Consider the following 21,354-nt stretch of genomic DNA (forward strand, 5'->3'; position numbering starts at 1 on the left):
AACTGAAATAACAGTATTGTAATATTACTTCCTCATCACTGTGTGGAGTACTGCATTTTTCTGTAACACTAATTAATCTACTATCTAAATTACTGGTAAGGGACAGCAGTGCACTGATAAAACCACTGGGAAACATTATATTGTTATGATCCTGAAAGCAAAGAATTATTACCTTGTGTTGAGGTGATACAAAAAAAGACAGAAGATGGTAAGGCTTCTAATTCAAGATTCTAATACACACAAATGAATTAAACTCGTAATTTCAGAATTAGACTGTTATTTCACTATAGTGCTGAATATGCTCAGTATGTACTTGGTGTAACATCTCAAAGTCTTTGCTCAGGATTCTTTTGTATCATCCTCCTCTTGGTAGCAAATTTTTAGCATTACTGTGCCTAACTCTAAACTTTTTCTTTTTCTTCCTAAATTTTCTTATTTGTGGGTTTATTTTTACTTCAGCAGTTGTGTGTGGATTTAGAGAAGTTTCCATGTATTAGGTATTTGTCAATAGAAATTTTGTCAAGGATTTTGTGCTGACACCAAGTTGGTGTAGCAGTTATTCTCTGAAATTTTTAGGAACTAGTTCAAGCTAGGCTGGGATGATTTTGGCTTTGTTACTTTTTGGTCAAGAGGAACATATTTTTACATTTCTTCTGATGTTTGTCTAATTAACTACGTATTCATTAGTTGAAAACAATTTATTTCTAGTTATTGTTTTCATTCTACTTTTAACTGATTTTTCTGTGCATTTTCTTAGAACATGTTAATTCTGTGTCATCCCAGGGAAAAAAAGTATCAATCAAATGTTTACAACTTTTGCAGCTTTGTAACTTAAAGGGCGATGAAACTTCCTGGTGCTCTGTTGATAAAGAACATTGGAATTTGTTTTATCATGATAATGATATAATTTAAGTCCAAATCTATGTGCACTAAACAGAAAGCAGTTGCCATATCAGATTAATTTTGGGTTACTTCATATGTTTTAGTCACTCTCTCCATGCAATTTAAGTAATTACAGCTCAGATCATGACATGAGTGGCGGTTGCTGATGCAATGACAGAGGATTAATACCATTAATCCATCTTTTGTGAGTTGTAACTGGATTGATTTCAGTGCTGGAGTGTGGTAGTGTAATGATCATCCTGAAATATGGGGCATTGGTTGGATGGCTCTGATCCAACCTCCACACAGTAAATCAAATTTGACTTTGTTGGTTGGTTTTCAGTCCTGATTTAATGGAGTAAATTTGGTATATTCTCCAGTTTCTCTGGTGGGGTGGAATATCCTCTGAACACATTCCAGTGTACACTCATACTCTGGTTTTTTCCTTTCCAGAACTGGAGACAAGAAAACTCTTGCATGGAAGATCTTACCAAAGAAACCTTGTAAAAACCTGATGAACACTTTAAATACTTTATATCAGCAACTGGCAGAATGTGAGTAGGAAAGTACAATAAGGTTTATGTTGGATGTGTGTGCCACATTTTAGGAGATAAATAGATAATTAAATATGTTCTGAAGTCACCAGTTCCTCTAAACATTTTTTTAGTACAGAAGGTCAGAACCTAATAAAGGACTTTTTTTTTTTTGTCTTTAAAGTCTTTTCATATCTTGACAATTGAGGTAACTTTGACACTCAAGCTAACAGTACTTTACCTAAAATTTGAAGATGATAATAATACATTTAAAGCCCCAATGTTTATAAATGTTTAAGACATAATTATTCTACAATTTCTAAGTCAAAACTGGTTGTTGATAGAATCCTCAAATATTGCAGGGCAAGGTTTGTTGAACCTTGATGTGAGAAGCAGAAAAATGGATAGAGATGATGTTAGTGAAACTCATTAAAGTGAAACACTCTTTTTAAAGGCTTTTTACACCTTCGTGGCTGCTGAGCTCATTGGAATTTAGTTGTGTCCTGATCAGAATGTACAAACCCAGAAGTTTATTGGGATGTGCTGCACAAGGAAGGGTATAACTGATAGGTGATGAAAATTACCTGTTCCTTCAGAATTTTGATGTATTTTATGTGAGGCCTTTTTTCTAAAAAAATTTAAACCTTATGTTCTCTATGTAAAAATAGAGTGGTAGTGATCTTAAATTCGTATTACAGAGTAGGTTGCTTAAATGTGATATGAGTGTAAGGTTGACTGTAATTATATATAAATGTGGAGAGACAGTAATGAAACCATCCTTGCACTTTGCTGAGACATAACTAGAATGTTACCATACTCTGCATGTAGCAGTGAAGTTTTAGCTTTAAAATGTAGATGCAAATACCTAAATGTAAGAATAGAGATTTTTCTAGATCTTTTTTGAAAAAGCTTTCTCTCTGTTTCAGCATTTTGCAGTGTGTTATATTTTAATGGCTCCACTCTGCATCTGGGTGGTGCTTTTCTGCATATATAGGTATTTAATGTGCATTATCTGCTCTTTGGGAGCACTTTGAAATGAAAGGCACTGTTAAAAAAAAAAGTAACACATCCCAATTATGTATTTGGCCTAAAATGTGTTTCTTTAATCAGCTCATGTATAGATTTTCACATGTTTTTACAACCAGCTTTCTTAGAGGGCTTTTTAAAGCTCTATCTATGCTGGTTCTCTCTGTTGCTGTAGTAATTACTTACAAGATAAGTATATCCTGCTTTTGGTGTTATCCAAAGTTACATGAGTTATATAAGGTCAAGCAGAATCCATTGTTGCATATCATGAGTGAATTGGCATATATTTTAATCTAGTCCAAACTTAATGGGGTTCAGTAATCAGTGAATTTAGTAGCATAAAGAGAATATTTTTTACCATTGTCGAGGGGGGGGAAAAAGGAAACCATTATAATGTTTTGTTCACAGTGCAACAGCGACCTAGAGAAGATGCATTAATGGAATTGGCAATGAATGACTATGATTTTAATTCTGGGAAGAAGTTGCATCTGTTGGATCTGGAGATCCAGGAAGCATTTCTGTGTTTCATGGCTTCGATACTGAAAGGTTACAGGTCTTATCTCAGGCCAATAACAGAGGCACCCTCTGAAACAGCCACGGATGCAAGTTCTCTCTTTGAACTACAAGGTGAGAAGTTACAGACTTGGTTTGTGTATATTAATTTATTATTTTAGATTCGCTCTTACATAAAGAATAAAGGCATTTATGTGTTGGTGTTGTAAATGGTGGTGAAAATGTAAGTGCAGACAAAATTTCACAGAGTGGCAAAGACTGCAGAAAGGTTATTGCTCATTAGTGGAATTTATGCTGGATTTTTGGTCAACTCTTCTGTTCTGGGCATTCTGACTTGCTTCTGATTTACTTTACAGGTTTCCTCAAGAGTCGGGACCGTTCCCATCAGAAGTTTTACACCCTGATGACCAAAACCCAGATGTTCATTCGCTTCATTGAGGAATGTTCCTTTGTCAGCGACAAGGACGCCAGCCTGGCCTTCTTTGATGACTGTGTGGATAAGGTAAGTCTTGGTGTGCACAGAGCTTTGAACTTCTGCTGCTGGTTACATTACCTGATACAGGGCAAGCAGAATATATTTGAAGTGCAAGTCTATTTATATTTTTCCTTTTACTTCCTTGTTTTCCTAGTCACTGTAGCCTTCCACTTTCCTTGTTTGTCAGGCTTTGTTTCATTTTCTGCTTCAAATTCTTGACTGTAAATAAAATATGAGAACATATATGGCAGCTTCTGAAATACTGTCCCATTGTGAGAAGTGCAAGAAAAAGAACTGAACTGAAACCCCCAGTCTTATATCCCTGTTTTTATGAATATTACAAGAAATTCCACACCCAGTTGCCATCTTACAGGCTACCTGTAACACTATTCTGGGACACTGCTGTTTAAACAGAGTGCAGTTATCTGGGATTTCCTGGAAAGTAGGTCACCTGCTGTTTATTCCACAGGAATTAATACTGAAGACTGATAACTGCTATTTACAGTTCATATTTATGGATATCTTTAATGTGGAAGTGCAGAAGAGCTGTTTTGAAAAGAAGTGTGAAAGAAGTAAAGTTTGAGAGAAATGTAAAAGCATAGTCTAATGCTGCTTAATGCTCTTCATAGCTTTTGCTACTCTCGATATTTTAGTAGGAGTAGCTCTCAAAACTCTGCTTTCCAGTTCTGCAGCATGACTTGCAGGAATTCATGCATTATAAATTGAATTAATTGCAAACATTTCTGTAATGTAGAGTCGATTATCCTATAGCTCAGTTAAAAACTCTCCAACATGCAGTGCTTGCTTTGCTGTGCCAGTTTGGGCTTAAAAACACAAAATCTCATAGACAGAAATACCCCAGTGACTGAACCATTGAGCTGTGCTTGGTTTCCATTGTGCTACAGTTCAGTTCTCTGGCCAGAGTTAAATGGGATTTTTATTCAGAATGCAATGACCTTTTAAGTGTCAAATTCTACCTGTTACGTTTCATTTCGCAGAATGGTTTATGAGGGTGCTGAAGTTGATGCCCTCATTGTAATTATCTTGTCTGGGAATTCAGACAGCTCTTCCAGAACAAAAAAAAAGTCATGCTTAGGTTGTTGCTGGCGCTGTGAGACTGCACATAACCTGTGGAGCTGTTGGGGCTTTCACCTTTTCTAAGAGGTTAAGTAGCCATTCTTACAGCTGAAAGAGAGACTTGTCTGTTCCACTGCCAGTTATTTTGCTCCTTGATGCCCTGGACAGCTTCTTTCCACTGTAAAAAACTGCTCATGGCAGTGCTGTGAGAATAAATTTTACAGGAAGCACTTTTACTTCTCCAGCTTCTGTTTCTGGCACGGAGGATTTAATTCAGTTTTATTGAAGGGCCAGCTGCTTCTGTGCTAGTGGTAACTGTGGGGAAACTGAGGCACTGGCAGTACTATGCTTTTAGAATTGCTTGTGAAACCAGGTTTTCATTGATATGAGGGTTCCCATGTAGGATTTCTTTGAACAATTATATATTTGCCTCATCTTCTCTTTCCTGCTTCTTCTTAATTTCTCTTATTTCTGATACTCTGCTTACCAGTAGCATGCAAAGTAAAATATTGAAGTATACCAAGGATTGCTGTACCAACTAGAGCCTTAGCCAAGACCATATACCAAAACTGAATTATTCCAGTAAAGTCAATATTTATGTGTACATTAATGCCTTTCACTGGGTGACCCAGGACCTGGCAGGGTAGGCATGAAGGAGTGGTGTCATGGGTTGGAAGGTGATACAACACCTTCTTATGGGCAGTTACAGGCCACTGGGTTGAGACAGATTTCATGTACTGTGAAATTAGTTATCTATAAAATATCATCTAAGCCCTGCCTCAGATAATTTGGAAGAATAGTTTAAGCTGAAGAGTAATCTCTTCTGCATGTTATTTGGTCCTAGACAGCAGCAGCAGAGATTGTAATTGTAATTGATTGCCCATTTTGCTGGACTGAAAGATCTGGGGTAATTGTCTCACAAGTTTTCATTTTCCCAGGAATTCAAAAATTATCTCAATTCCATGCATATTTAAGCTACTGGCTGGATTATATTTCACTGGTGAGACTTGTAGCTGTGGGGTTTTTACATCCTTAGAAGTATTTAAATTGCCAAGCAAGGTTTAGTTTATTGCTGCTTCTCAGCAGCCATATGTTCCTTCTCCTTGGCTACTTCGATTTGTTAATACTTTCCATCTGTCTCACGCAGCAAAATGTGTAATTAAGGACACCTCTTTGTGTGTTTATCAAACTTTAAATATTCAAGAATTTTATTGAAACTACTTGATATGTTTGCACCTCACTGAAGGAGATAACTGTGGAAAATGCTTCTTCTTGTACATCAGTTCTCTGTTGCCAAACTCTTAAGGCATGGGAAACATGCATTCTTGAATTCCACAGGTTGCTTATTCAATTCTTTGAAATAATGTACAATTTGGCTGTAATTTGGTTACCATTTAAATTAGAAAACCGAAGTTACATCCGTCCCCCTTTAATTTTAGTGAGGTCACACGTTTTTATTCCCTTATCTCTTTGAAAGCACGTGTATTTGTGCAGTCTACAAGTAATCACGACATTAATGACCCTTTAAGTGACTGCAGTTGCTGGATGGTGGTGTGTGTAGGTTCTGTGTACGTCAGACAATTGGATAAGGCTTGGTATTGTTTTCAGTGGTTAAAATAGAGAAGCTAGAAAATAGCTCTTAAAAACAGATTTCAAGTTATTGCTGCAGTTAGAAACATAGTTCTAGAAATGTATTCAGTAGGATTAATCTCTTTGTACTGCTTTTATTTAGCTGAGAACAGTCAATTCAGACTGTTCATAAAACTTGGATTATTGGGTTGGGGTACAGTTTACAAAAAAGATGCAGCACTCAGAGCTCCCAATACAACTGTGCAAGGTGTCCTTCCTTTTAAGATGCTGTTCTTTGATGCAGGTACAGACTGTCCTGCTTGACCATTTAGCTGTAAGAGCAGAAAACACAGTGCTGCTGGTAGAATCTTTCTCTTTTAACTTCCCTTCTCCAGGTGGATACAGACAAAAGTGGGGAAACACGGCTGATCGAGCTGGATGAGTCCTACAAGAGCGAGCACACGGTTTTCATAACCCCCCCCGAGATCCCTCCTCTGCCAAACGGGGAGGAGCACCCTCTGCAGTACAGGTGAGCTCAGCACACAGCAGGATGCTGCCCAAAATCCTGACAGTTGCCCTTGGAGAGAGTAGTTTCTGGGTTCTTGGGATAAAATTTTTCCGGTCCCTTTTTGTTGCTCACGTAAAAACATGTTTGTAAAATGCCTGGTGTGCCAGCTCCTTTGAAGTTTTAATTCTGTGTATGTGCACATGGAAGCAATGATGATAAAGCTGGCTGTGTGATCACAGTACATGGTGCTGGCTCTTGACACCTTTTAAGTTTGAAATTGAAATAATTGGACCCAGTCCATTGGGCTGTTGCTACTATTGATGGTGATACAACCTGCAGATACTCTTTGGAAAGAGAGTATATCACAGAATCACTGCAAACTGGTGTTACTGATTTAGTAATTGTGTCAAATGGGTTTGTCTATTGGTTTCCTTATTAATTCTGAGAAACGTTCTTATATCTAATCTTACTTAATATTTTGGATAGTTTGATATCGTTCATATTGATTTTTATAAACCTCTGTCATGTGATGCTCATTAGGGACCGAGCCACGCAGATTATTTTCTTTTCTTAACTAGAATCAATACTAATGCATTTGACACATTAATTAATGAAAATGCTATGACAGCAAATGTATTTATCAATTTAAGTTGCTTATGCTGAATAACAGGTTAAGAGACTGTTTGTGCAGGCATATGAAATCATGCAGAGGGATTAGTAAACCACTTTGTCAACCATGTCTTTAAAGGTTTACTTTAGTGTTTTCTATTTCCTGTGAAGCTTCTGGTGCAACTGTAATTGATTTCCTTTGCTATTATGTGGTATGTTTTGCTTTGGATTTGACTTACAGGTCTTAAGTGTTGCATTTCTTTTACAGCTATAATGGATTTCCAGTACTAAAACTAGAATTGTTTGAACGACCTGAAGGATTTCTCACAGCACCAAATAACAAACTGTCCTCAAAAGCCAGTAGCCCCAACAGCCCATCACCAATGTTCAGGAGAACTAAACAGGTACTTGCAGGTATTCTTGGAGCATGAGGTGCTTTGGAAAGGGCCAGGTTGAGTGTGGCTGTAAATTCTGACTGGTTCTTCACTGATTCAGTGACTGTGCTGATTGTTCTTTTGATGTTTAACTGTGCTTGTCTGCACCATATCCTACAGGGCCCCTGTGCACGTTGCCACTTGCAGACTGTAGGGCTTCCACATCTGCTTCTTTTCACTATCCAGAGCTTTTAGAGGGGCTCTAAAGTTTGAAGTAATAGACAGAAAGTTAAAGAAATGCAAGGTTTTGTCCCTGGAATATTGCACAGCAACTGTTTTGATATCACTCACTCTTTCATTCTTTCCCACTTCGACTACTTTGCTGATATTAACATTGCATTTTTTTAGGTGTAATGCTACATGTTCAGTTTTTAACATGTAAGTTTGTGTCATGTATATATAAATACAGACAAGTAATCCGTGTTTCCTTCCAGGAAATCAAATCTGCACATAAGATTGCTAAGAAGTACTCATCCATCCCCCAGATGTGGTCCAGGTGTTTGCTACGTCACTGCTACGGCCTTTGGTTCATCTGCCTGCCTGCCTATGTCAAAGTCTGCCACTCCAAAGTCAGGGCTCTGAGAACTGCCTATGATGTGCTGCAGAAAATGCACACCAAAAAAATAGACCCACCTGATGAGGTAAAACAGGTCAACCCCGAAAGTCTAGAGGGCAACCCTTGGGTTTCGCTGAGGGGAACACGCGTTTGACTCACTGTTTTTCCAGGTGTGCTACCGGGTCCTCATGCAGCTCTGTGGGCAGTATGGGCAGCCTGTGCTGGCTGTGAGGGTGCTCTTTGAGATGCAGAAGGCTGGCATTGACCCCAATGCCATCACTTATGGCTACTACAATAAGGTAAGAGGTTTTTGGAACGGGGTGAGGGGGGAAAAAATATGTGATTTTATCCAGGCAAATAGAAACGAGCAGAATAAGGGAGCAGTTCAGGTGCCATTCTGTCATTTCTGGTGATGGGAAGAAATACAAGACAGAATAATTGTGTGGTCTTTGTTTTTGTAGGTTTAGAAATCTACTGTATAACTGCCAGTGTAACTCAGTGTGAAATTTAAGTTAATGACTTGATTTGTCCTTGATGTTTCCAAACCAGGCTGTTCTGGAGAGTACCTGGCCTTCCAGCAATCGAGGTGGCTACTTCCTGTGGATGAAAGTCCGGAACGTTGTTTTAGGAATAGCACAGTTTAAAAAAGCATTGAAAAAACTGCCAGCAAGCACCACACATACACATCCTGGTAGAGTATTCACATCCTTCTCTTTTTTTATTTCTGTGCTGATAAGATAGTTATTCCAAAAATCTTTCTTTTGCGGGTTTGATAAAACTGTTTTAGAGAAAAAACAATTCCTGCATAATTTTTAGAAAAGTCTCTTCTTTTTGTCTTTGAATCTGAAAATCTCCTTTTTATTTATTGTATCACCTGTTCAGGAGACGATATGAACATGAAATTGGTGATAATTATCCAAATTCATACAGTGACCAGTCTCATAACTGGCAGAAGCTTCTGCCCAGCCTTGCTTTTTTTTTGTTTGTTTTTCCCTTTTTTTGACCTAAGTTAAGAGGCAACTAGAACTAGTCCTTGAGTTTGCAGTACTGTTTGCAGGTTCTGTGTACCAGCTGCAGTGATAATTTTTGTTTTTATCTAGAATATAGTACAGTATCTGAGGCTTTCCTTTTCCTTCCAGTAAAGATTTACGTGATGTGAACATGAAATGGTTCTATGGCCATGCCTGTAGTTTGTCTTTTCCATAGGTGCTACTTTCCATGGTATTTATAACTTACTACCAGTAAAGCAAGATAATACATTGTAAACTACCAGCAATATAGTTTAGTTGTAGTTGACCTTGGAAGGCCTTTACAACATACACACAGAAATATATGAAGATCATCTGACTCATCTTTCAAAGTCCTCCAGTGATTCCAGATATGTACAGATAAATCTTTGCCCTGACAAACAGATCAGATATGATGGCCTTATGGTGAGATTATTTCTCTTAGACCCCAGAGACTTCAGTCCTACTTCTGGCTCTATCATTAACCTTTTGGATGACCTTGAACAAATTTGCTTTATTTCTGCCTGTTCTTCATGAAGGTGACCTTCCTGATAAACCACTGTTTTGAAACCCAGCCATGCAAAGCATCATATAAGAGCTTAGCAATGCTGGTTGCAACTCAGACTATGTAAAACAAGGAAGTGTAATCAGTCCTTCGCTAGGTAAACTTCCATTTATGTAATTAATACTATTTGCTTTTGGCATCATCTGATTTTTTGAGATTACTTTGCATGAAAGCACCTAGGTAGAATGTGCTGACTCCTCAGGCAAGCCCAAAAACTGCTCCATAAATTCCAGAATATTTTGCTATCTTTACAAAAGCAACAAGGTTTTTACCCTGTCTGTAGACATTCAGAGCAGTATCTGTAGGGAAAAGAGGGGAGGGAGCTTTGAGCCATGTTGGACCCTCTTGATCTGGGAGAGGTGTTTACTGGTACCACCTAAACTGCAGGAGAGTAAATGCCCTAGTGCTGGGGGACTGACTTTGGATAAAGGACACGGAGCGTGTGTGGCTTGAAATGCTCCCCTAGTTTCTGTCTATTAAACATCCTTATTTATCTGCTTAGTTAATTTGCTTTGTGGCACCCTGGAAGATGAGTCACCATGTTGGTGTGAAGTAAATTTGGTTCTTGAAATCACTCAGACTATATTGGTCATACCTGGGGCAGTGTTTTGTCTTAAGAATGACCCCATAAGTGTCTTGAATATTTGCAGGAGGTTTTTTGGGTGATGTTATTTTTATTTTAATCTTGTTTTGCACACAAACTTGTGGTTTCTCTGCATTGTTTCAGGGGTTTTTTTGCTTTCTAGAATAAACCCATGAGAATTAGATGCATTAACTATGCTAAAATCAAACAATGTTTAGATGCCTCTTAGAGTTCTTGAAAAGATGTGACATTTTGATCAAATAAACCAGGCAACAGAATCAAAGCCAAGTGGTGCTTTAGTTCAGTATTTAATCAGAAATGTTGCCAATTACCCTTTAATTTCATCCTGTAAAGCATCACTTCAATGTTTATACTGTGAAAGTAAACCAGTCCTTTTTATCTTTTTTTTTTGTGCGTGGTGAAATGTTCACTGTTAATTAGAATGTACTTGATAAGAGGCCTTTGAATTACTGTGGGTATTCAATTTATTCTGTTGAACAATGTCACAGTATTAAATACCATAATTGCCTTTATTCTGCCATCACCCTGCTATGATAGGGGGACTTTCAGACACTGGCAATAACACATCATTCAAAGAAGAAGCCAAGCAAGGGAAAGCTTGTCTTCAAGACATCCAAGAACAAAAGGAGGACAAGAGAGAGAGTGACTCCAGTTCTTGTATGTATCTTGTGAATACAGATATCTGGTTCATTTGGGATAAATAAGGATTTCAGCAAGAGCTAAGTGGGACAGCTGATTTTCTGCACTGAGTGTGTGTGATAATGCCCATTTATGCCCTGCTTTAAGTTCTTTCTCTAAATGTAATTTTCTGGATGTCTGATGGTTTCGCTTTGAAAATTACAGTTCTTTTTTTTCCTCTCCTCTGTTTCAAATAAGTGATAATGGCAACATAAAGGCCTAATGATAATTATAGCTTAATGGTTTTGTCTTTTAAAAAAATTAAATTGCATTAGAGGCATGATCTATAGAAAAGCCTTTTCTATCACTCTGTTTTCTTTATAAATCCCATAAGAGGAGAACAGCTGAGTTTTTGCAAGTCTGAGAGATCTAAATTACCCAGCTCCTTGGAAGTCTCAAAATTTAGGAGATGCATCAGAAATGAGAAGGGGTTCTTTTCTTCAGGATTTACATCTGCTGCCCATGATCCCCTTAACTGCAGTTGAGCAGCATCAGTTTTATGCAAGCATATAACAGATCAGATTGTGGAGTAAAAATGTATAAGTACTGCAGATTCCCATATATATTCATTGAAAATACTCTTCTTAATAAAAGTTCCCCCAGTAATATAATTGCTTAAATTTTTCAGTGTGCTTTCCCCTACTACTTCAGTTAACCATTCCCATTGTCAGGTGGTGTCAAGTTGTTTCAGTGTTTTCACCACAATCTTTCTTCTAGCACTAGCATTTCTTCAGTTTGCTTGAAAAATTGTCTTACCCATGATCATGATAACATACATATAAGATTAGAAACAAGTTATTTAGGTTTAATAAAACTTCCGAGGACACAGAAAGTGTGAATTCTGATGAAACTGTTAGCCATAATAAGGACATTCGTGGCTCTTTATAGTAATATGATGTGCTGAAAATGTTTTGCACTTTTGGATACAATATGATAATATTTAAGTTGCTTGAAATCCTTTAGAGAAGTAATTCTCTCTTTTGGAGAGTCACCTGCAACAAAATTTATCTTCCCTATCTACAAGAGGTAAATGTGAATACTGTAACACTTGCGTAGTCCTGGGGATGATGAGATGAACTAGGGTGGTCTTAATCTCCACAACCACCACAAATCTTGGTATGGCTTTTGGGCTCTGTGTAGAGGAGCAAATGGAACTTTCAGTTATAAAAGTAATGCTGGGAATTAAACTCTAAATAACAGAGCCCAAGCAGGATCAGCCCGTGCATCAGGGGATGGGTGCAACGTGCTGCCTCCTAATCCTGAGAAGTGATAGAAACTTGAGACTGAAGTGGTGTTGATTCCCCAGAACTGTCCTTCTCTGTGTGCAGTGTCTGAAGTGGAGAGCACAAAAGGCAGTGGTGACTGCCTGCCCAAACTGAACTACCACAGCTCCAGTGAGGACAAAGCCACTTCCAGCATCGTGCGGCTCAACGGCACAGTTGACAATCCCATGGCAGAAGGGAGCAGGGGTGAGTGGAGGGAAAATATTTGGGTTCTTGTTCAGTTTTGTGTATATATTTAACTTCCAGGGAGCTCTGAGTAGTGAGACTGAGTTGAGTTGTCCACTAAACTTTCAGTATTTTATTGGTGTGATAGCAGTGGCTGATGAAGTCTGTGGGAGTGAGTTTGTTACAGTCACCATATGTTGTGTCAGGAAGATGTGTCTCAATATTCTCCATTTCCAGATTTTTTTCTTGTTTGCTCTGTTTTTTTTGCTGTAGTTAACATCTGCTTGCAAAATCCCAAAGTCTTGTTATTTTCTTATAACCTCCAGCAACTAATAAATTCCTTCAGCATGGAAAAGAAGTTTCTATCAGTGCAATTAAAAGAAACTTGGAGGTGTTTTCACAAGTCTTCTTGATGGTGTCTCTCAAATTACTCTTGGCTTGTATGATTTATTCACTCTTAAATGTTTTATTATCTTTGTCCCTTCCTAAGAGTTATGACCATGGTCAGCTCAGCATTTCAACCCCTGGCACAATCATAGTGAATTCCCTCTCTGTGTTATAAAATGTTTGAAAGATGAGGCAAATTTGCATTCCTTTGTACTTTTGTTCAGTTTTCTTGTATAGCAACAAATAGAGCACCTTGTTTCATCTGTTTTTCAGAGCGTTCTGTGGGATTGCTCTTTACATCATCTTTTGAGGATGCCAGTGAAGCAGAAGTTATAAAAAGTAAATCCTTAAGAAAGAGACATAAAAGTGCAGTAGAGCCTGATTTAAGGGAGATACCATGGGAAAGCAGGAGCAGGACCCTGAGTGGGGATGGCCTGGTGGGACTCATGATGAACAGAATCAATCAGGAAGCAAACCCTGGAGAAATGGTTGAAAAACTGGGAGCTGATGCCAAAATCCTGTCCAGTGCATTGCAGAAAAGCATAAGGCCAAAAACTCTTAATATCAGAACTTCCTCTTTAGGATCTAAGAGAGAGAGCCTGGAGAAAGAATCCAGTGATGAAGATGCAGCTTTTGATTGCAGTTTTACAGATAAAACAGAGTCTCCTGTTATCTTTGATCTGGAAGACCTGGATGCAGAACCAGAAACTCCTACAGCACCTCCAGTGAAATCCTCCAGTGAGAAACCCAGAAGGCTGCAAAGGAGAAGCAGCTTTCCAGTAAAGCCAGTTGAAAAGACAGATGTTGAAACTGGATTTGACCCACTGTCTCTGCTGGTTGCTGAGACAGAACAGCAGAAAGAGGAGGAGGAGGAGGAGGAGGATAGAAGTGTTTCCACTCCCTCTGCCAGAAGAGATTTGGCTGAAGAAATCGTGATGTACATGAACAACATGAGCAGCCCTTTGTCCAGCCGTGCCCCGAGCATTGAGTTGCAGAAACCCTCCGATGACAGAAATGCTAATAAAAAGAGCCCCACAATCATCCAGCCTTGTAGGAGGTCCAGCCTTCCCCCAAGCTCCCCAAGGCCACCCAGTCTTACCAAATCCAAGAGTTACCAGGCAAAAAATGAAGAAAGGCCAAGGGACAGGCTTTGGTCCTCCCCAGCTTATTCCCCACACAGTCCAGCCAGGGAGCAGCCACAGGATACAGCCAGTGCATTAACACTGGTGTCATCACCCTCATTCAACTTGGACACTCTGTTAACACCCAAGTTTGATGTCCTAAAAAGCAGCATGTTTTCTGCTGGAAAAGGGGTTGCAGAGAAAGCAAGCAAGTGGTACTCCAAGTTTGCAATGTATGCTGCATCCTCAAAGGTAAATGTTTGTGATATAAGTTCCTATAAATTAAGGAAAAAACTTTGTAAAACCTGTAATCACTGACTCTGATCTGATAAATCCCCCGTTTGAATGACATGTATCTTTATAAACTATGTACACTTAAGTTGTTTTAATCATTTTTTCATTTACCAGGACCCTAATTTTATTGTCCTGAATAAAATTTTAGTCTACCCTGGGTTTTGAGTGTGTTTATAATGAGAAAACATAAGTCTGCATTGATGTGTTGACAGAATGAAGATTGCTCTGCTTTCCCTTTTTAACCTAAAACAAGCCCACTTAAATAAGCAATACTGGTTTTAAGCTTTTATTGCTTTTAGGAGAAAAGGGAAATCTGCTTGGATTGATTGCCAAAGTGATTTAAGACTAGTTTTGGTCTGAGGTCACTTGTCAGAACGTTCTTTGTTGCTACCAATTCAACCCAAAACCCTTGGGAATGAAGAGAGGCACAGTTGCCTTGCCTATCCTAATGTATTCCTACAACTGCTGATAATTTTTGTAGCAACGGTGGGAAAAAGTTACAGGGTTAAAATTGTTACATTTCCACTTAGTTATTTTTATTATGAGAATCTTTAAAAAAATCCTGTGTAGCTGTTTAACCCAGAGTGAAACTTGCCTTGTCTGGCATCAGTTCTGAACACAGATCTGGGATTTTCCAGGGAAGGAGGTTCATGCCTTGAATGAACTGAGACAAAGAAGACTGCCCCTTTTTTTTCCTGAATATTTTTGCTTTCCAGTCATTTTCTCAGTGGAATTGTGTTTTCTTCTCTCAGGATCAAAATTCAGACCGAGCAAGTGTTTCATCTCTTGGAGCTCTGGACTCAGAATCTACTTCTCTCACTGATGAAGATGTCTGCAATGATTTTGAAAGTGCTTCCCCTCAGGAGAATACCACATCAGAAATTAAGGGCATTGGCCTCAGCAGGACAAGCCTGGAAAGCTCAGCTTCCCACGATGGCTCAGCTAAACAATTTGACCAGTGTGGTAAGAGAAGCTTTTGCATTGCATTCATCAGTCTGTGACAAAACAAAACTATTCCAGTTTTAGAAGTTGCTCTTCCATAATTCTCAGTTTGAGATCATCCCAGTGACTAGTACTTTTTCTGGAAAGAGTGAATTTTTCCTTTCCTATCTGCAAACTATTACTCATACAGATATGTCCATGTCTATGGATTTTGTTACTGTAGAACCTTGGTTTGGGGTTCCTTGTGAAATAATGTGGACAAATCCTGTTTCTGGATGCTACAGCTATGCAAATAGGAGACCCTTTGGGTTTTTGAGTATTCATATAATCATCTTATTTGTGTAAGCTGTACAGCTCCAGAAAATTTCTTTAAAAATATTCTAATGGTGACTTTATTGCTCTGATTTTGTTTTCTAAAAGTAATGCAAATAAATTTTTTAAAATTGTTATAATTTTCTCTAAGCCACAGTTGAAGCTGATTCTCAGACAGACTTTGTAGATTCTTTCCCCAGTCTGTGCTGGATAATTGGTCATGACTGTGGGATGAGTTTCTGTGCTGCTGTCATTATGGGGTACAATGTGTTAAGCACAATTGGGATGAGAGAAAGGTCTGTACACTAAGATCCCTGGATCTGGCTTCCCAGTTCATGGGATGTGGAGGAACTGGAGAGAGGCAATGGAGGGTGGCCTGGAGATGAGGGATTGGAGGCTGAGGGGAGCCTGGCTCCATCATGGTGCCAAAGAGAAGGATCAGGGATGTCTGCAGCCACAAACAGCACCTCTTACCCTTGCCTAGTTCTTGTCCACATGGAAAGTGTGGGTATGAATTACTTATGATTTATTTCCAAGCCACCAACTGTTGTTATCAAAGAAAACTGAACATATGGAAGTTCTGTGTTGGTAGCTTTTATTTTTGCCTTGGTTGGTGCTGGGCAGATGGTGGCCCCACACTCCACGGGGCTTACGAGTAATTCGAGTTTGTTGTCTTCCACCACACATTTTATAACTGCTGCATTGTTTGGGCAGAAAAACAAGTTGCTAAAAATGCATTTTCTGAATAACTAATACTTCGTGTTTCTTCTGTTAGCAGGCTCTCTTTCAAAGTTCCCTTTACCTGACAAATCAGAGTTGATATCTTCTTGCAGTACAAGCAGTACCAGTGTGTTCCACAACTATGCTATGGAGGTACAGGATGATTTATTGATTTTAAGTGATACACTAAAAGCATATGTCTTTAAATATAGATGTTACCTGAACCTCTGTTAAGGTTCAAAGCTTCAGACTAAGCCACTGAAAGATAGATGAATATTTCTGTGATAGAGTAGATTTGATTTCAAATCCTGCTCTAGAAAGGTCTTTATTGCAGTCACACCTTTTGGTCCTTAAAGCTGCAGTTCTCAAGAGTTTGAGAATTGGATGCCATTGAATTCAGACATCTAAATCCCTTGTGGAGATAAATTTGTTTGAAGTGAAAATACCAAGCCTTAAATAGCACTGTGTTTAAAAATATGAAAGAGAACTAGCTATTTCTTGTTGTATTTTCTGGTAAGATCATTTTTCTTTTCACTGTTAGGCTGCTTTTGGTTGGCTCTTTCTTCTATTTCTTTTGTTTGTTTGTTTTTCACTGGATTTAGAATAATGACTGGTCATTAGCATCCTTTTTTCCCCTCATTTGTATAGTAATGACAGTCATTACAGAAGTGTTTAAATTCTAATAACAATTTATGTAGCTGTGTAAATATTCCTGTGCGGTTATGTTTGCAAACAGATTACAAATGACACGTTATTGTTAATAGAAAATATTAAATAGCTGATTTTAATCTGAGAAGCCATAGAAGGATGAACTTGTATGCAAGTGGTGTGAGGGGGTTCACCAAAGGGCAGAGATTTTGGCTGCAGTTTTAAGTGCTTTGTGAAAGAAGAGTATTTTTGAGACCATGTTCCCGTGTGTGCAGGTCCTCATCTCCAGCTGCTCACGGTGTCGGACCTGTGACTGTTTGGTTCATGATGAAGAAATCATGGCAGGCTGGACAGCAGATGATTCCAACCTCAACACCACCTGTCCCTTCTGTGGCAACTTATTCCTGCCTTTTTTAAGCATAGAAATCCGAGACCTTCGGCGGCCGGGACGGTAAGAGCAGTGCCTGAGTTGTCCTCAATTTTGAACGCTTATTATTGGGAAGAGGTTTTTGTTGGGTTTTTTTTTTGTTTTTTTTTTTTTGATCAAATTAAGATTTTTTCTTTCCCTGCAGGTACTTTCTGAAGTCCAGCCCTTCCACAGAAAACATGCAGGTCCCATCCCTTTTTTCCAGTCAGAGTGGGAAGTCCTGTAACACCACAGCTGCTGTTGGCCTCACTACGTCTCTGATGTCTGTTCAAGAGGATATCAACTCAAATAGGTAAATGTGCATTTCCTGCATAGAAATCACTCAGGTTCTCTGTGGGATATGCATGTGCTCCTTATGAACTGAAATGCATTTAATAAGACACTCTGAAGAGGAGAGATTGACTTGAGAGAGGATCTCTTTGCTGCCTCTCCCTTGTCTCAGTTGGCCACATCAAACTTTCTCTGCCATTTCATCCCTGATATAAAAATTCGTGTTGGCATTTGTAATTCTGCAAGTTTTATGAGCTCTTTTGAGGATGTTTGTGTTCATCATCAGTGCAAGGAATAAAAGTTGCACTGGAACATGAATGAGTGTGGTGGCTGACAAGGCAGAATTTGAAGTGTCAGGTCAATTATTTCCAATTTATTTCTGTCTGTTTGTGTACATGTTTGAGCACTCAGAGTAAGACAAAAACCTGAGATTATTTACTTTTTTCCTCTCCAGTAGCAAATCTAAGCAGCATGACAATGTTTGTGCCAGAAGTATCCAGATCCCCTCAGGAAGAAGACAAAATACCTCTGGGTCAGAATGTACAAGTCACCCTGTGGCAAGGAGCATCAGTACTTTTGGTCCTTTGGAAGAAGATGGGAAGGAAAACCAGAAGATCAGCCATATCATTCCTACTGGTAGCCTGCCTGCTACTTTGCAAGGACCAACAGTGTGTAGTTTTTCTACCTTAAAAGTCATTTTTTCATGTGTGCCATAGATTAGAGAAATGTGAAACAGCATTAACTAAGAGAACAGAACTAACCCTCCTAAATTACAGGAAATACTAGGTTGTCTTATTTAAACCAATGTTAGTTGTAGCTTTTAGATGTTGGTGTGTCTCCTAGGGAACAAAAGCATTTATGAGACTTTGTAAAGATAGTTACATTTGAACTAAAGGCATTATTTCTCTTTTATTCCAGGATTCCTTGGGCCTGGAATGGCGCTTGCCTAGTCCTGATCCTATAACAGTTCCTTACCTCAGTCCTCTAGTGGTCTGGAAAGAGCTTGAAAGCTTACTTGAAAATGAAGGGGATCATGCAATAACAGTGGCAGACTTTGTAGATCATCATCCCATTGTGTTCTGGAATTTGGTCTGGTATTTCAGGCGCTTGGACTTGCCCAGCAACTTACCAGGATTAATACTTTCTTCTGAGCATTGTAACAAGAACTCCAAGGTATGACATATGAGAAGTGCTTGTTTTCCCATATAGGAAATCATCAAGTAACAGAGTAACTCTTAGAAATGTCTTACAATATGCTGGGCCCAGTCCTGAGTTGGGGAATAATTTGTGAACTGAAGGAAAATCTGTGAAACTCTGGATCTTGGGCTCAGCAGTACATGTTTAACTCCTGCAAGTCAAACTGTAATTTGTGACCCTCAGTTTCAAAGAGGATAAGTTTCTAATTAGTTTTATTGCTATTTGAGTAGTTAGGCAGTAGAAGGAGGAGGAATTTTAGATTTTAGGACTGTAGGAAGATACACAAAATACTATGTCACTGAATCCCCTTCAGATTTAGCTTTCTCTAGTTTTAATAGCAAAACTTTTTACCACGAGGCCTGTAGATGTGAAGGTATATGTTAAATACAGAAGTCCTTTGTCATGACTTTGTAATAAAATACTTTTGTGTGCATTCTCCTGTTCAGATTCCACGGCACTGTATGTCAGAGGACAGTAAATACGTTCTTATTCAGATGCTCTGGGACAATATGAAATTGCATCAGGATCCGAGGCAGCCTCTGTATATTTTGTGGAATGCTCAGAGTAAGTTCTGTTCCTGTGGGGTTTTTGGTGGTGTTTTTCTAAGAACAGTTTTCATTTTGAGCAACTGAAGCCTGTGTGTTGAGAAAAGATGTCTTTGTGGATAGTTCACCCACGCTACAGTACTGTTTTTTGATCATACTGCTTTTTGTCTTGCAGGTCAAAATCGCACTCTTTTGTTTGAGAGTGAGTGTTCAGTTTGGTGTTGCTCTTCTCAGTTCGTGTGACTTGTTTTGGGAGGGTTCTGTGTTGGGCAGTAAACTGCTTGAACAGATTGAGTTTGCCAGCATTTCTGTTTCAAATCATTGACCTGTGTTGCCAATGACTTTTTCTTCATTGGAAGGGAGGAATAAGAGGGAATACGTTTCAGTGACTCAGTTCATCCACTTAGCTCATTGCCTTATTTCTAGAATTTGCTTACTAAGAATTTTGTTGCCAGTGTTGGATCATCTGCCTGAAACCAGCTCATGACCCATTGCAACTGTTGAGTTTTCTTATGTGCTTTCTGTGTTTTACACTGATATTCTTTTGGATTTGATGTTTTTGTTCACTACATACATGTCGATGTTTTCACAGCTTCTGTAGCCTCCCACCCTTTTTTTTAACAACTTTCTGCTCCCTACATGAAGACTCTATTTATTCTTACAGCATTTCTAATGTTTTTCAGCCCAGAAGTACCCAATGGTGCAGTTGTTGCAGAAGGATGATGACTCCTTTAACCAGGAGCTCCTGAGGAGTATGGTGAAGAGCATTAAGATGAACGATGTGTATGGACCGATGAGTCAGATATTGGAGAGGCTGAACAAGTGGCCACATATTAAAAGACAGAGGTGAGAGCACCAGCCTGCCTGTGTGGAGGAGAATTTGGCAACAATGAGGGTGTTGTAATGTGAATTACATTTCCTTAGTGTGTTTTGCAATGAAAAAAGCACTGTTTTTCATCAGTGTTCTCAAATTTGTCACTCAGTCTGTAAATAATCCTTTTTTTTCATGATAACTTTCACAAACTTAGTTTCTCCAATTTTTTCATAAAATGTTGTTGCTTTTTCCTTTCCCTCTTCCCTTCACAGCCACTTCTTTTTCTTACCTCAGAATGAAATCAAGTAGGGAGTGTGTATATGTGTATATTTTATTAACAAATGTTATTTATATGTTAGTGGATTTTTTTAAAATAAAAACCCTAGCCTTATTTCTAGGGTCTAAGGGTAGATTTGGGGGTTTAAATCTTCAGTAGAGAACAGAAGAGCTAAGAGAGGTTAGGTTTCATATTTAGGAAGGTTTTTCCATTAGCAGTGGAATTAGTGAAAATTATTTCCTGTGAGTTTCTATTCCCTGGATTTACTGATTTATACTGGGATGCAGAACAGTCTTGTCAACAGCTGCAGCACTGACAAGGTGTTTATTTGCTTATCTGCTTGCTTTTCCAAGCTAATACAGAAATGCAGAAAAGTAAATTGGAATTTGGGAATGTGGTTGGAACTTGCCTTAAGTGCATGTTTCTCTCTCCATGTACTTGGTACAACTTCCACAGTGGTTTCCTTAAGGACCTCCCATGAGTGATTTCCATATGTGGGGAATCCAGGGCATTCCCCAGAGGTCAGAAATGACAACATTTTGGAGGTGGCAACCAGGAATTATGTTCAAAATGCCTCTTTCTAAAAATAACTTTATTTTTAAATGCTTCAATCTATTTTTAATATATATTGTTGCAGTATAGAAATTAACTTTTTATTTTTACCGTTTCAGGAGCCTTTACAGAGAAATACTGTTTCTTTCACTTGTTGCCCTGGGAAGAGATAACATTGATATAGGTGAGTTTTTTCAATTATTAACTGAGCACAGATGATGAGTGTGTGCAAACTAGTTGTTCAGCTTTTAAAAAAAATTAGATGAGTGCCACTCTGTGGTAAGTGCCAAATAAAAAGGACTTTATTTTTTGCTGATAAATGCAGTTGTCATGGCATTTGGGTGTTTCTGAGCACTAGGAGTTG

At 38.6% G+C, this 21,354-nt stretch overlaps 1 protein-coding gene across 5 annotated transcripts in view; it reads left to right on the forward strand.

Moving 5' to 3' along the window:
• The window catches only part of DENND4A (DENN domain containing 4A), a 49,540-nt gene that overhangs the window by 24,497 nt on the left and 3,689 nt on the right, over positions 1–21,354 (forward strand). For 3 of the 5 annotated variants that reach the window (XM_018069606.2, XM_029958685.1, XM_018069607.2), the window contains 20 exons: positions 1,336–1,436; positions 2,850–3,068; positions 3,311–3,456; positions 6,471–6,604; positions 7,461–7,596; positions 8,061–8,267; positions 8,353–8,481; positions 8,732–8,873; positions 10,896–11,015; positions 12,365–12,505; positions 13,145–14,244; positions 15,039–15,249; positions 16,316–16,413; positions 17,184–17,359; positions 17,481–17,627; positions 18,063–18,273; positions 18,524–18,778; positions 19,249–19,366; positions 20,031–20,193; positions 21,110–21,174. In XM_018069606.2, coding sequence (XP_017925095.1) covers positions 1,336–1,436; positions 2,850–3,068; positions 3,311–3,456; positions 6,471–6,604; positions 7,461–7,596; positions 8,061–8,267; positions 8,353–8,481; positions 8,732–8,873; positions 10,896–11,015; positions 12,365–12,505; positions 13,145–14,244; positions 15,039–15,249; positions 16,316–16,413; positions 17,184–17,359; positions 17,481–17,627; positions 18,063–18,273; positions 18,524–18,778; positions 19,249–19,366; positions 20,031–20,193; positions 21,110–21,174 — 4,019 coding nt within the window. The remainder of the gene's footprint in view (positions 1–1,335; positions 1,437–2,849; positions 3,069–3,310; positions 3,457–6,470; positions 6,605–7,460; positions 7,597–8,060; positions 8,268–8,352; positions 8,482–8,731; positions 8,874–10,895; positions 11,016–12,364; positions 12,506–13,144; positions 14,245–15,038; positions 15,250–16,315; positions 16,414–17,183; positions 17,360–17,480; positions 17,628–18,062; positions 18,274–18,523; positions 18,779–19,248; positions 19,367–20,030; positions 20,194–21,109; positions 21,175–21,354) is intronic. The other 2 variants (XM_018069609.2, XM_018069610.2) reach the window with 2 other exon arrangements.

The sequence above is a fragment of the Manacus vitellinus genome, unplaced genomic scaffold (assembly GCF_001715985.3).
Source record: "Manacus vitellinus isolate BGI_N305 unplaced genomic scaffold, ASM171598v3 scaffold_16_pilon, whole genome shotgun sequence".
Lineage (NCBI taxonomy): Eukaryota > Metazoa > Chordata > Aves > Passeriformes > Pipridae > Manacus > Manacus vitellinus.